This window comes from Oratosquilla oratoria, chromosome 24, assembly GCF_046742065.1.
Source record: "Oratosquilla oratoria isolate Oo_2021 chromosome 24, ASM4674206v1, whole genome shotgun sequence".
In the NCBI taxonomy this organism is placed as follows: Eukaryota; Metazoa; Arthropoda; class Malacostraca; order Stomatopoda; family Squillidae; genus Oratosquilla; species Oratosquilla oratoria.
This window is the reverse complement of record NC_134800.1, coordinates 5,549,586-5,566,111: the sequence shown is the minus strand read 5'-3', so window position 1 is coordinate 5,566,111 and position 16,526 is coordinate 5,549,586. Positions and strand designations below refer to the sequence as shown.

At 38.0% G+C, this 16,526-nt stretch overlaps 1 protein-coding gene across 2 annotated transcripts in view; it reads right to left on the bottom strand.

The window, feature by feature from the left end:
• Positions 1-15,929, bottom strand: part of LOC143038409 (uncharacterized) — a 56,210-nt gene extending 40,281 nt beyond the window's left edge. For both annotated transcript variants that reach the window (XM_076207562.1, XM_076207563.1), the window contains exon 1: positions 15,284-15,929. In XM_076207562.1, the coding sequence (XP_076063677.1) occupies positions 15,284-15,359 (76 nt within the window). In that variant the 5' untranslated portion in view covers positions 15,360-15,929. The remainder of the gene's footprint in view (positions 1-15,283) is intronic.
• Between the last annotated feature and the right edge of the window lie 597 nt (positions 15,930-16,526).

Sequence of the window (16,526 nt, the reverse complement as noted above, 5' to 3'; positions counted from 1 at the left end):
AATGACATTGCACCTGTGAGGAATCCACATCACTATGTACAATATTACCGCCTTCCTCTCTCTCTCCCTCCTCCCTCCACCCTCCCACTCCCTCCGCTCTCTCTTCTTTGTGTTGTCTCCGATCTTAATTGGTTCCGCTGTTCCGCTTCCTTCCGCTCCTGCCTTCCGCCTTCCTCTCTCTCTCTCTCTCTCTCTCTCTCTCTCTCTCTCTCTCTCTCTCTCTCTCTCTCTCTCTCTTCACTGCATGTCTTTGTCCACACTCTTCTCTCTTATTTATTTTTGTTTAATTATTTATTTACTTGTTTATTTTTAGACTATTGTTATTATTGGCCTTTTTTATTATTAAGTGTTTCACGGCGGATTCCTACCCTCACCCTCTTTCTCCTCCTCTTCCTCCTCCCCTTCTTCCTCCCCTCCTCACCCTCCTCTTCCTCTCCCTCCTCTTCCTCTCCCTCATCCTTCTCTTCCTCCTCTTATTCCTCCTCATACACCTCCCCCTCTTCCTCCCCCTCCTCCCCAACCTCCTCCTTCTCTTCCTCCTCTTATTCCTCCTCATACTCCTCACCCTCTTCCTCCTCCTCTTCCCCACCCTCCTCCTCCTTCCCTACTCCTCTTACTCCCCCTCTTCCCCCTCTTACTCCTCCCCATCCCCCATCCTCTTCCTCCTCCCCACCCCATTCTCCTCTTCCTCCTCCCCTTCCTCCACCTCCTTTCCTCCTCCTCCTCCTCTTCATTGAGACGTCGAGCGTTGGCATCAATCACGATTTCTCTGTCTTCCATCTTTTATGACTTCTCAAGGCCGCAGACCTCCATAATTACGGAAGAAGGAGAAGGAGGAGGGCGAGGAGGAGAAGGAACGGCGAAGAAGAGGAAGTGAAGGAGGAAGGGGAGGAGAGGAGGAGAAGGAAAATGAGGAAGGGGAGAAGGAGAAAGGGTGGAGGGGAGGAGGAGGGGGAAAAGGGGGAAGGGGAGGGGAGGAGGAGGGGGAAAAGGGGGAAGGGGAGGGGAGAAGAAGGAAAATGGGGAGGGGGAGGAGGAGGAAGAGGAGTAAGAGAAGGGGAAGAGGAGGAGCAAGAAGAGAAAGGGGGAGGTGGAGGAAGAAGAAAAGGAGGAGGTAAAGGAAGAGGAGGAATAGAAATAGGAGCTCAAGGAGGAGGTGATGGAGGAGGAGGAGGAAGAGAATGAAGATGTGTATGAGGAGGAGAAGGAAAAGAAAAAATGAAATAAGTAAAAGAGGAAAGGAAGATGGAGGAGAGGAAGGAGATGAAGGAGGAGGAAAAGAAGGAGGAGGAGGAGGTAGAGGTGATGGAAGAAGAAGACGAGGAGTAGGGGGAAGACGAGGAGGAGGAAGAGGACGAGGAAAAGGAAGAGGAGGTTAAGGAGGAAGAATTGAAGGAAGAAGAGGAGGTGAAGGATGAGGAGGAAAACTCAGACGATTTCTTGGTGACGTTAACCCCCTAATGACGTCACGCTTTAGTGACGTCACATCCTTATGACATGCCTTGATGACGTCACATCATTATGACGTTACTGTCTGACGTCACTGGATGCTTCGCCTATTTAGACAACACGCAATCTACTCTGCATATTAAATACGGAGCTATCATCCGGGAGGGTAATAGCTGCTGATCACAGGTCCAGCACGTGATCAAGGACTATGGTGAGTCACACATCCCCCCCTCCCTACTTCCTCCCTTCCCCTCCCCTCCATCACCAAACCCACCTCCTCCCGCCCTCTGGACCCCTCCCCGTTTACCCCCCATTTCCCTCTGTTAGTGTTTTTACTCTCATTACTAAACCAGATGACGTCATCCTAATTGGGACACCTTCCTCTCTCTCCCCCTCTCCCCCCTCCCCCCTCGAAGGCTTCTTTCTCCCCTCCCCATCTCCCTTCTCTCCCTTTCTCCCCCCTTTCTCCATCCTTGTCCCTCCTCTCTTTCTTTCCCCCTTTCTCTCTCTACCCAAGTACCCCCTCTCTCTACCCTCTCTCTCCCCCCTCTCTCCCCCTCCCTCTCCCCCCCCCTCGCGTCATCCTCATCACCAACGGCGTTCCGCCCATCACCCATTGGCCGCCCCGTCCTCGTCCGCCCATCCGGTCGTGTCCGGACCGGACTTTCCCTCGTCCGGAGAGAGTGTGAGGCAGAAGAAGATCCTTCGGTCCTTAAACGACGCATTCCGGCGTAATATTCCGTCGTAATGTTCCGTCGTAATATTCCGGCGTTATGTTCAGTCGTAATACTTCGGTGTAATATTCATATGTCGTCGTAGTATTCCGTCGTAAAATTTTGGCGAAATATTCCGTCGTTATATTTCTTCGTAATATTCCAGCGTTATATTCCTTCGTAATAATCCGGCGTTATATTATGACTGTATATTCTGGTATTACATTACATTGCATTCCGTCATAATATTCCGTCGTAATATTCCGTTGTTATATTCCGACATAATATTCCGGCATTGTATTCCGGTGTATGAGATGAAGCTCAATACAGTATGTGAGATTATAGTGTCTTTATTTATTTATTTAATTATTTATTCAGTCGTTTATTTATTGTCATTTATGTCTTATTGTGTATTTATTTTTACCCTTTTCATTTCTTTTTCGTTTCTTTTTATCTTTTTTATATTTCTTAATTGTTATATTTTTTTTTCATTTTTTCTATTCTATTGATCAATTATTTTTTTTACTTATTTTTGTTTTATTTTATATATTTATTTTTAATTTATGCATATGTTATTAAAGAAATCTATAGTGTGTGTATGAAGTGGAAACGCCCTTTGAGCGGGCTACCCCGCTTGAAAGGGGAAGGATCCTATGTTATGTGTATAAAGAGCGTGACGTCATAAGTGATACACGCAGGTAACCACCGTGACACCAACCATTATTCACCTCTTTGTAGCCGGCTGACCTCTTAGTGACAAAGAGCTCCTCTTTGGTGAATAAAATTGTCTTGTTGAGTATTTTCTGGGCAATAAGATGTCATAGATATTGACTAGTTAATGTTACAAGATTCTGGTTAATTTAACTAGTTAATTCATAGATCGTGAGTGGTTGTTTGTGTGTCTGGAAATTTGGACAGTGGTGGGTCATAGGTACCGGATATTGACTAGTCAATGTTACAAGATACTAGTTAATCAAATTGAATAACTCATAAGTCGTTATGAAGAGTTTGAGACTATTTTGAGATTTTTTTTTTGTGTGTATTATTAATATTCATTCAATTATTTATCTTATTTGGTATTATTATTTTATTAATGATATTATTTGCACTTTTTATTTATCATTTATCATTTATATTATTAGTGCTTTTTTATTTATTTATTACTTTATTATTTATATTATTTGCACTTTTTATTTATTAATTTGTCCCTGTGTTTTTTTAACGAAACTATTTCAAAGGTACGAAATCTTCTTCGATTAGTTCAATCCACCTTGGTCACGCCCTTCGTCCTGTCCTTTGTTAAACGGTTTTAGTCACCTAAGGGATGGTTTTATTCAGTCGTTAAGCGGAGATTGGTGCCTGAAATAGTTAAGATAATTCTGTACCTTTAACCTCGCCCCCTTCAAGATTTTTTTCATTAAATTATTCATTTGTTCATCTTATTTGTTTCTATTTATTAATTATTTGTTCATATATTTGTTCTTATTTATATCGTTTTATTTCTTTATCTTTATTTGTTTATATTTTCATTTTTTATATATTCTTGTTGATTTATTTTTACTCATGTATTTCTTTTTGTTTATTCATATATTTAATTTTATTATTGTTTTATATTTTATTTCTTTTTTATCTTATTTCTTTATTTATTTATTTATATATTTATTTATTTATTTACTCAATTATCAATTTTATTGATTTATTTAGTCATTTATTGATTTTATCTAGTCATTTATTGATTTATTATTTATTTATTTATTTATTTATTTATTTATTTGTGTTCTTATTATTTTTCCTTGCCTAAATGACGCTACTTGATCTGCCAAGACCAGAATAATCTCAAATTATCTCTTCCGGACTGAAACGAGGTGCCTCTCGGTTAGGTGCATGTGCCACTTTTTGCACTGCACGCACCTGGCACTCGCTGTATTGTGCCATGGCACGCAATGGGTTGCGTGTGTCCAACAGCACGAGCCGCTTGTGAAAAGCGGGACATTCCGGTGAGCAGACATACTCCCCCCTCTCTCCCCCACCTCCCTCCTCCCCCCACCTCCTTTCCTCCCCCACCCTTCCCGCTTCCTCCCATGCGCGAATTCCCATACGCAATCGGACATACACACACACATACACACACACACACACATATATATATATACAAAGTTCTATTATATATATATATATATATATGTATATATATATATATATATATATATATATATGTGTGTGTGTGTGTGTGTGTGTATAAATATATTTGTATAACAAGCTACTTTAAACAAGCAACGCAGTTTTTTCGATAACAATTAATATCCTTTTGTTAGAAAATAGAATATGTGCCTCGGGGCCGTAGAGGTGTCACGAAAGTCTGTATTACTATTTCTGTTAAATCTGCACCTTCAGAGGTGTCTTTCCCTCTCCTTTTGCTATAGAAGTTAGATATTTATCGATAATAACAAGCATAGATCTTCAAATGATGACCCTTTTGTAACGTAAGCATTCTCATATATTATCTCTTTGATCGACAATAACTTGATTTATTTATCTCTTTATTTGTTTTATTTTATTCATTTGTCTTCATTTTATATATTTGATCTATTTTAAATGTTGTATGTATTTCAATTTATTATTTATGTTATTTATTTATTTTCTATACAGACACCTCGTACAGTTTCACATAAATCTTAAAAATAAAAAAATCCAAAATAGGAGAAATATTCTTTTGGTGTACGCTGTGACGTCACTCAAAGGTCATTGGTTCCACGATGATTGCCCTCCTCCACCCTCCCCCTCCACCCCTCCCCCTCCGCCACCTACGACCTCGATAGGTGTGCAATGATAACCACCAATCAGGGACAGTTAAACTCGTTATATCCTGAAGTGTATGAGCAATTGACCTAGGCGCACGTGTGTGTGTGTGTGTGTGTGTGTGTGTGTGTGTGTGTGTGTGTGTCTGCGTGTGAAATATCTCCCCAGGGTTACCAGTAATTCTTGTGTTTAACTAAACATCATATGCTCTTTATGTCGTGTTCATTTTCTTGTAAAGAGCAGCCAGAAAGATTGAGCACTTTAGAAAAAAGATTAATTAGTATCAGAATGCTGTTGTGTTCAATTTAATGTGTATTAAAGAGGATCTGCACCCAATATATATATATATATATATATATATGTGTGTGTGTGTGTGTGTGTGTATTATGTACATGCGTACACTCACACATTAACATACCTACAGCCCTTAAATCCTTTGTATACAACCCGCACACAGCTCCCGCGTAGCATCTCACCCCAAACAACCCTCACCTGACAGGATTCGATCACGTTACCGATGTCAGTCTACTTCGGTTTTGCCTGACCGACGGGCGACAACGTGACACGACAGTTAGCTGACCTCAATGGAAAGGGTGATGCCCAAATTGCACAATGTATTCATAGAGCGACAGTGTCAGCCACCGCAGTGAGGTGATCCAAATGGGGTAACGCCCCTGTGGGACAACGTCCTGGACGGGGGAGACGCCCGGATGTTAAGGCCTCTGTGGATGGTTGGGCAACTTCCACCATTTTTATTAACAAATTTCTCTTGCATGGACAGAATAGAGCCTGTGAGTCATCGACACCAGTGTATTATGTCCTTCACACCAGGGTTTTTGGTTTCTTTATTTAATTTTTTCAGTCCAGTTTCATAGGAATTTTCTTTTCTTTATCTATATGTTTTTGTTTTTTTTCAATTCTGTTTTAACCGCTCCACGACTGAAATATAAACGGATTTTGACAGCTTCTTTATTTATGTACATATTTTTTTCAATCCTGTTTGATAGGAATTATCTTTTCTTTATTAATATGTTTTTCCCGGTTTTGTTTTAACCGCTCCGCGACTGAAATGTTAACGGATTTTGACAGCTTAACGGTACTTTTTTGAATTACGAGTATTTTAATTAACTTTGAACAAATGTGCACACAGAACAGTATAACTTATTTGCATGATGAGATTTGATTACTTGTCAAAACAATGAAAACCTACGTAGCGTAAAACTTTCGTGAGGCAGAATTTTAATTTTGTGTGTAAATTACGTTTTCTGACGTTGTGACGTCATACAGAAAGTGACTTCAATTTGACCCATTGCGCATGCGTGTGCGTTGTAAAACGAAAGCTCAGTCATATAACTAGACATTATATGATTCGTTGCTTCTATTAAATGATGATTTGGAAATAAATTTTCCCATACTAGATATTTCCCTTGTTTGTAATTATATGAATTATTTAGTAACTGTTGTCACGTTTTCTTTGGTTTGAATGTGTCTAATAGTTTTGATATTTCGTTTATACCTTTGTATCAATTTACATATTTTCTATTGGCTAAAACCAGGCGACTTTGTTCATTATATATATTGTATTTAAACAACAAATCTTTTTTATCACCTAACGAGAACGTAAGATTAAACACACACACACACACACACACACACACACACACACACACACACACACACACACACAAATATAGAAAATCGATACACACACACACACACACACACACACACACACACACACACACACACACACACATCATAAAAATATAGAACATATTCAACAATCCCTCCTGTGTCATGAGCAGTGCAGTAAGGCACAGATTTTCCACAACACTTTCGGGTCTCATCATACCATCATCCATTCCCACTCCCTCCATCAATTCTTAGAATTTGAACTCTCTCTTTGTTTCTCAATAAATATATCACGTGCATCCGAAACTCCCTTCACTCCATCCATCCATCCATCCATCTCGGTCTTCCTCTGGCACTCACTCCATCCACGCCTGCTCCATTCATTGCTACAAACATCCACAGAAACTCTCCACACCCTTAAAGCTCTCGTCCTTCACCCTCGTCAACCTGCTACCATTATCATTCTTTGTACTTTTCATCACTTTATTTTCACTCATATTCACTTGTAACATTCTTCCTGCTAAACTTAATCACCAACTGCCTCGCTCTGTCCTGGGAGTCATTCATAAGTGTATTGGCATCTGCTGATAGCAACTGATCTACTTCCCATAGCCTGTTCTCACCCACCAACTCCAAACCCCTGCATAGCACAATCGCGTTCACATCCCTTACCATTCCATCCATGTGCACATTGGGTAACCATGATGACATCACACGACCCTGACGCAGGCCCACATTCACCTCAAACTATTTACTCTCCTTTTCCGACCTTCACATGTAATTTTTTTCGCTGCCTTCAACATATGTCCCCGAATTCCACTTCCTTGCAACGCTGTCCACAACCCTGTGTCAATTCTAACGCTTTCACTAAATCCACGAACACCCAAAAAAATTTCACATTCCTCTCTCAACACAGGAACTTGATCCACACACCCATTTCTTTCCCTAAACCTACACTGTTCTTCCCAAACCACACGCTTTATTTCCCTCTTGATACCGTTTGTCCACACATACCCGTACACCCTACCACCGTAGTCAAAAAACTTACCTCCCTAAAACGATCACACAAATTGTAGTTTCCTTTTCCCTTGTATATTTAGACTATACATGCTCTCTTCCATCAACCCATCGGGACACTCCTCTCCCTCAGGTACACATTGAACAATCTCACCAGTCATGCCACTATTACCACTTCATCATATGTCAGAGATTCTACATAACTCCTATGCAATCCAGGTGCCTTTCCCGCCTTCAACTCTTTCGGTCCTACATGTACCTTCTCTTCCACAATAGCCTGATCATTCTCCTTATTCATCCTCGTCGTTATCATAGTATATCCTACCGCTAGAATAGCCTCACTGTTCTTCTCCACATTCAGAAACGTCTTGGAAATACTTTTTGACACAAATCTCCTCCTAAAAGATCTCCCTTCTATAAACAATTGCCCATCTGTTCCCTTTACTTTCTCACCTCTTCACAGACTCACCTCTTCACAGCCTTATCACTTTCCAAAATATATTTTTGTTCCTTTCAAAACTATCAAACTCACCTGCCCCACCTAATATGAATGAATAAATAGATAAATGAATGAATTGTGGGATCATTGAGTCAAAAGGTGTTTGATATTTTTGGCTTCGGATTTAAGTCTTTTTTTACTTAAGTGATGTCGTAAAGATGAACAGAACACCTCGGAGACAGCCAGAATAAAAGGATAAAATACCACAAAATCCGGACGGAAGGAATTTCATGATAGGATATGAAAATGCGAGGGAAGAATCCGGGGACTGTATATATATATATATATATATATATATATATATATAATATATATATATATATATATATATATATATATATATATATATATATATATATATATATATATTAGTGTAGCCAGGAAGATTATTCTCTGGTTGAGAGACGAGAGTAAATATATATTGCTGTTGCTGCATTATTTATCTTTTTGTTAAGAACTTCAATTTCTCTTGCTAATTTACGGTGTTGGACTGATAGTTTGCTGAGTAGCTGTCCGTATGAGGTTGCCTCATACGGACAGCTACTCAGCAAACTATCAGTCCAACACCGTAAATTAGCAAGAGAAATTGAAGTTCTAAAAAAAAATATAAATAATGCAGAAACAGAAATATTATTTAATCTCGTCTGTCAAAAAGAATATATATATATATATATATATATATATATATATATACATATATATATATATATATATACATATATATGTATGTATGTGTTTGTGTGTGTATACATACATACACACATACACAGAGTTAAGAAACATTTCCTTCTATAAGGCTTTGGAAAAGAGAAGAACTGGTGGAGGAGTTGAAGGAGAAGGAGTAATTAGCTGAAGGTGAAGGAAGGGGAGTGGGAAAAAGGGGGGGAAGATGGAGGAGGAGGGGAAGGAGGAGGGAGGAGGACAAAAAGGAGGAGAAAGTTGAAGTTGTTTTTGAAGGAGATTGAGGCCAATGTGAGAGGAGGGGGAGATGTGGTCAAGTCGTTCTTGCGTATCTGAGCAAAATAATTAAGACAAATGTTGAGACATTGTGACAAGTTGAAAATAGGTGGAAATAGAGTCACGGGTCTCGTTCAGAGTTTATTCCTGACCGGTTTCGCTTCCTCTGGAGAAGCTACAAGCGAAACCGGTCAGGAATAAACTCGGAACGAGACCCGTGACTCTCTTCTTCCACCTTTTTTAAGAAATATTTAAATTAATTTATTTATTCGTGTGTTTGATTGTACAAATTCACCTGCTCATTTGTTCACTTATTCATGGATTTGTTATTTATATAATAATGATTAAATTAATTCATCTATTCATGTGTTAAGTTGTGTTTATTTTTGTTTACTTTTTTGGGTTGTTTATATAGTTGTTTATTTTTTTTATTTACTTTAGTAATCAATTTGTGAGTAGTGGTACAGTGGGTAAGTTACTTGAATCGTGTTTTCAACATCTAGAAATGTATTTTATTTTATTTATATTTATTTATCTATTTTTATTTATTTTTATGTTTTATTTATTTATCTATTATTATTTTTTATTATTTCATTTATTTATTTTAATCTGGATATGGGGTCTGGCATTACGATTCGTTTTCCGTCCAAAGGACGAGGCGTCAAGGGACGTGTAAAAATTGAATAACAAAGAACGTAACTGATTAAATAACAAGGCGTCGTTAAAGAACTGTGGACTTATTAAGATTTCAGATCTCAGAGTGTTACATGCAACTGTCTCAGCGTGAAGTTTGTTCCGCTGAGAAGTTTGACGTAGTCATTTCATGATATAGAGAGAGAGAAGGAGAGAGTGACTGAAAATGACAAAGAAAGAGAGAGAGAGGGATAGGAGAAGAAGATATAATGAGAGGGAGAGAGAGGGGGGGAAGAGGAAGAGTGAAAGAAAGAGAGAGGGAGGGAGAGAGAGAGAGAAAGGAAGAGAGAAAGAGAAGGAGAGAGTGACTGAAAATGACAGAGAAAGAGAGAGAGGGATAGGAGAAGAATGAATAATGAGAGGGAGAGAGAGGGGGGAAGAGGAAGAAAGAAAGAGAGAGAGAGAGAGAAATGAAGAGAGAAAGAGTGAGAGAGAGAAGATGAGAAATAGAGAATGAGATAAAGAGAGAGAGAGAGAGAGAGGGATAGGAATAGAGAGAGAGAATGAGAGGGAAAGAAAGGGAGACAGAGAAAGGGAGAGAGAGAAAAGAGAGATAGGGAGAAAGGTGGAGAAATATAGAGAATGAGAAAGAGAAAGGGACAAAGAGCGAGAGATAGAGAAAGGGAGAGAGAGAGAGAGAGAGAAAGCAAAAATGTCCGTATCATTTGAGGCCACAATGACCGTCATCTCGATTCTACGGTCATGATCTACGTCTCCTCTTGATCAAAACCGACCGAGCTAAAAACCGTCTTTCGCGGTAAAAACCGTCTCGAAATTTCTTTTTAATAGTGTGACTGTGACGGAAAATCCCGTCACTTCCGTCACAGTGACAGATACTGGATCGCGCGTTCTGGACGCGTCTGCGCGCTTGGGCAGTAATTTCTGTCGTTTCTGCGCAGCTCCCGTGACGTCGACAAAAGTTTGTAGAATAACATCGTCTGGATGAAAATCAAGAGCGGTTATATATATTTTTTTTCGCTTATTTATATTTTTATTTGTTTATTTGCTTGTTTTCTTGTTTATTCTATTGAGATTGTCTTTACTTTCTTCATTGATTGAAATTTTACAGAGAACATAATGAGTACGTTTTTAAACCCAAGAAATATATTTTTTTTTAATAATCCAGAAATAATATTCATTATGTGAACTTCTTTATTTACGTGATTGTTTATTTATTAATCTATTTAATGTAGATTTTCTAGTCAGTCTCGAAATACCAATTAATAGTAAATTGACTTTGTGTGGTCGCCATTGTTACTACAATTGGGAACTATATTTACTAGTAATAGGACGATATCAAATTCTTTAACGATTCCGATATAAATCTGATACTGCTGTAAACTTCTGATTCCGATATAAATCCGATACTGCTGTAAACTTCTGATTCCGATATAAATCCGATACTGCTGTAAACTTCTGATTCCGATATAAATCCGATACTGCTGTAAACTTCTGATTCCGATATAAATCCGATACTGCTGTAAACTTCTGATTCCGATATAAATCCGATACTGCTGTAAACTTCTGATTCCGATATAAATCCGATACTGCTGTAAACTTCTGATTCCGATATAAATCCGATACTGCTGTAAACTTCTGATTCCGATATAAATCCGATACTGCTGTAAACTTCTGATTCCGATATAAATCCAATATAAATCCGATACTGCTGTAACCTTCTGATTCCGATAAACGATAGATAGAATTTCTTTGTTCACGAAATACTTGTCTACCGATCCAATTACAGGACTTGGTAAATTGTCATGAACTGTATCATCATTATAGGTATCGGAATTGAACAATTAGATCAGTATCGGGTATCGTATCGGAATTGTCTAAATTTTTGGGCATAATCCCATCATTAATACTTTACTAATACTATTAAAAGAAAGCATAAACAGAAAATAGTCTGGAGGCAGACAAAGGTGCAAATTTGGACAAATTTAGATTTGAGAAGGGAAGAACTGATTTAATAATAGAGTTGTCAACGAATGGCATAGACTTAGTGACGATGTGCTGAACACTAAAACTATCGGTCATTTTAAGAAAAGGTTAGACAACTTTATAGATGGGGATGACAGGTAGTCATTGACATGGAACTGCCTAGTGTAGGCGTTATGGTCTCTTGTTGTCTCCTTCATTTTTATGTTCTTATATAAACGTAAATGATAGATAAATCCTGATATAAGCATCAACCTTCAAGTACTTTCCTTTAGCTGAATAAAATCGTCTTATTTTAGCCAAAATAAAATATGTAGGGTGAGCTAATATCGAGATAAAGGGAAGTCTGTCTATCTTGGGGTGAAACATCTTAAGGAAATTAATTAAGGAAAGCTTTAAAGATGAACACCAAATATGGAAGTCGTCAAAGATGTCTGTTGGAAGTGTTTATGTATTTAATTAACCATTTGGTTATATGAAGTCTTGTTTTAGGTGAATAAAATCGTCTGGCGGCAGTCAGAATATAGATAAAGATAATACAGTGCCGGGTTGACGAAAAAATATATATTCAATTTTGTTGGAGTAAAGTCTCACCTTAAAGTAACCATTTTGAATGTTTATCATCATTAATATTATCATCACCATTATTTTTTTCTTTTTAACTACCTCCTTTGTAAGGGCCTTTGGTATATGTATTATTATCATTGTTATTATAACCATTATTATTATTATTATTGTTATTATTGTTTACATTTTTATTAATTTTCTCAACTATTACCCTATTCAGATCATTAAACCAATTATGTCGTCAAGTAAAGATACTAAGAACACAGAGAAAACTAACAACTGATATAAATAACTTATGTAAGTAACTTCCTAACACTGAAGTGCTCAGAAACATAACTGGAACAGAAATTAACATATTGGAGAATTCATACAAAAGTGAGCTAATAGTTCTGAAAATGTCATATATCATGGGACAGATATGAAATTGATGTAACATAGATCAGTGTCGGTGATCGAAATTGGTCATATATTAGAGGACATATCAGGCTCGCCCAAAGTGGCTCGACAAAGAAACTGAAAAAAGTATTGCTAAAAAGAGACAGGCTTATAAGAAATATAAGTGCTCGGGTGCATCTAATGACTATGAAAGTTATGTATCAATACAGAGAGATTTAAAAAAGACAATAAGAAAAAGAAAACGACAATACGAAATGAACATCGCTGAGAAATCCAAAGAGAATCCCAAAGAATTCTATAGTTACATTAGAGATAAAAAGGTTGTTAGGAATCACATTGGTCCACTATTATCTGCTGACGGTCAACTTGAATATTCAAATGAAGGAATGTGTAATCTCTTAAACAATTATTTTAGCTCGGTATTCGTAAACGAAACACCTCAAAGTGAATTCCAAACTGAAACCTGTGAAAAGTCTGGGGTAAACTTACTCACTACGGTAAATATAACAAAAGAAACAATTAAAAGGTGTATAGACAAACTCAAAGTTAATAAAACACCAGGGCCTGACGGTTGGCATCCAAGAATCTTAAAGGAAATGAAAAATGAGATTGTTGTTCCATTAGAAATCATTTTCAAGAAATCCATCATATCCGGAGATGTCCCAAGAGAATGGAAGCTAGCTAACGTTACTCCCATATTCAAAAAAGGTGACAAAAAGAAACCAAATAACTATAGGCCTATTAGTTTGACTTCGATCGTAGGAAAAATAATGGAAACTATCATCAGAGATGCTATCGAATATCATTTAGAAAGTAACCGTTTGATAAATGATAGCCAACATGGTTTCAGACGGAAACGTTCTTGCGTGACTAACTTACTCGAATTCTACAACACAGTTGTCTCGAATTTTGACAAAAGAAACAATATAGATTTAATATATCTAGACTTTGCAAAAGCTTTTGATACCGTCCCACACGAAAGACTTCTTACTAAATTAGCTTTGCATGGAATAAGTGGTAGCCTATTAGGTTGGACTAGTAATTGGTTGAAAGGTCGAAAACAGAGAGTTGTTTTAAATGGAAAAACTTCTGGATGGAAAAGTGTTGCAAGTGGAGTTCCTCAGGGTTCCGTTGTTGGGCCACTTCTATTCATAGTATATATAAATGATATAGACCATGGACTAAAATCTACTGTTTCCAAATTTGCTGATGATACAAAACTGTGCGGAGTGGCAAATGATCACTCAAACCAATTAGATATTCAAGAAGATTTAGATAAATTACAGCAATGGTCTGAAAAGTGGCTAATGAAATTTAACACAAGTAAATGCAAGGTAATGCACATAGGTAAAAATAACAGCAAGTACGATTACAAGTTATTTGGAAATTCGTTAACAAAAGTGGATAGTGAAAAAGATCTCGGCGTAATTATCAGTAACGACCTCAAATCATCCAAGCAGTGTATTTCAGCCTCTGAGAAAGCAAATAAGATTCTGGGATTGATTGCGCGATCTTTTGATTTCAAAAGTCCATCACTCATTAACAAGCTATATAAATCGTTAGTTCGTCCACATTTGGAATATGCTGTTTCCGTATGGTCACCGAATCTCATTAAAGATATTGACAGACTGGAAAAAGTACAACGGCGAGCCACAAAACTGATTCCAAATATCAAAAATAAATCATACGAAAATCGACTTAAGCACATGAATCTGTTTTCCCTAAAAAAGCGTAGACTCAGAGGTGACTTGATACAGGTCTTTAAGATTTTAAAGGGAATTGACAACATCAAAAGTGACCAAATTTTCACATTGAATGAGAATCCGACAAGAAACAATGGTCTCAAACTGTCCGGAAATAGATTCAATTTGGAAGTAGGTAGAAACAACTTTGCCAACCGTGTAGTTAATGAATGGAATAAACTTCCTGCACAGGTAGTGCAATGTAGTTCAGTTCGAAGCTTTAAGAATCATTTAGATAAATACCTAAGTAAGATGCTGTAATTATTATAATTTATGTTATATTATTTGTTTTTGTTTTGTTATAATTTGTCTGTCTGATTTTCATTTATTATTAGTTATATGTCAATTTATTATCATTTACTATTTACCTGTTTGTTTGTTATTCAACTATACCAATGCATTTATTTATGTATTTTAATTGTTATTTACATTGTTATAGTTTTAATTTATTATTATGATTTTTTTTTTTTTTTTTTTTTTTTTTTTTTTTTTTGCATCCGACCTAGATATGGATCAAAAGGTCTCCTGTCGGCATGCTTTGCCTTTGTAATCCTTTGTAATATGCAGAAATTAACCTCACATACTATAGGACAAACACAAAAGTAAAGTTATACAAGTAATATGTGCTTTGATCAGAGGGCATTATAGCTTGAGACATAGATTTTGATAGATTTGATTCACGTATTGTAAAACATATGAAAAGTTAATATTATACAAATATTTTTTGTTTAATATAAGGTTGTTATAGGAAAGGACAATTGCAAAGTTGACGTTATAATGTTGACATCATAAAGTTATGGATTTTGTATGATCTTGATCAATTTGTGGTTGAGATCTATTACAGAACAAGTGTATAGAAAACGTGATGTGTTACTCACCCTTGGAGACGGCATTGAGGGCGGAAAGGACAGCTATCATATGCACCATACTGGTGGGAAATGGTGTCAATTTCATCTTCACGCCTGTGGACAGGAAAGGGACATGTTACCCTCAGGTACCACGTAACACACACGTACTGGGCAGACCTTCTCTTGGCTCCCCTTCCTCCACCTCACACCAAGACCAGAGCCTGGTCCCGAAAATGGATTAAAACTTCAGACACTAATCTTCTTTTGTCTTAAGTTTCTTTGTTTCTTTTCCACTGTCCAGCAACACCTCAGTCCAATGTTCCCTCGAGTCTAAACTTGGTAAAGTTCGTTAGCCTCGTAAGGCTGAACGTAGTTATCCTTCCCCACGACCGATGCTAACTACTCCAAATGACCATGTCAACTGGCACTATCAACAGACCTCGAAATCACATCAGAGGCAACGCCTTCTCCCAGCTTCCCCGCCTTCCCCGATTCAGACATTCCCCGGTCATGTCCACAAGGGCGATTTGGCGCTCCCATTACCTGGTATTTTGACCCAAACGTCCAAATCACAGACCCTCTCCTCCTGTACCCTACACACCGACGATCCAGATACGTCGAGCCAAACCCTCAGCTACTACAACCAATCAGAAACGCGCTGGCCGGCCAACCTGGTCTCTGATTGGCGGAAAGGCGGGACTATGTTGGGTGGAGTCAGGAACGTGAATGGAGGGTAACTTGACGTCCCAGCAAACGGGTAATTAAGGGAGGATGGAAAAGCTATTTTAAAAAGTTGAAGGACAATAGATTGCCCTGGCGAGGGACGTGACACCCAACGGAAGTCGAACACTGTTTTTGACCTGTCTTCTAAAATCTGACACCACGCGCGCAATGGGAAGCTGCTGTGTCGCCGGTTTCGTCCTCTTAGGCTCTTTTCTCACGTAACGACTTTTCGCCGTGCGCCGTCCACGACACGACGTCGTACTTTCAAATAACCATGTGTGTCTATAGACGCTTTCACACGTCACGACCACGTATGAAAGCGTCTATACACACCCATAGTAATTTGAGACCACGACGTCGTGCCGTGGACGGCGCACGGCGAAAAGTCGGTACGTGTGAAAGGAGCCTTAGATGTGGAACATTTTCAACCACGATGACTTTCCCAAAATAATCCAAAAACCAGAACACTTTCAGTTTTATGAAGCAATGAAAGTTTGGTTTAAAAATATAATTAAACCTATAGGCCGGTTCTTGGTCACACCTGCTTCAC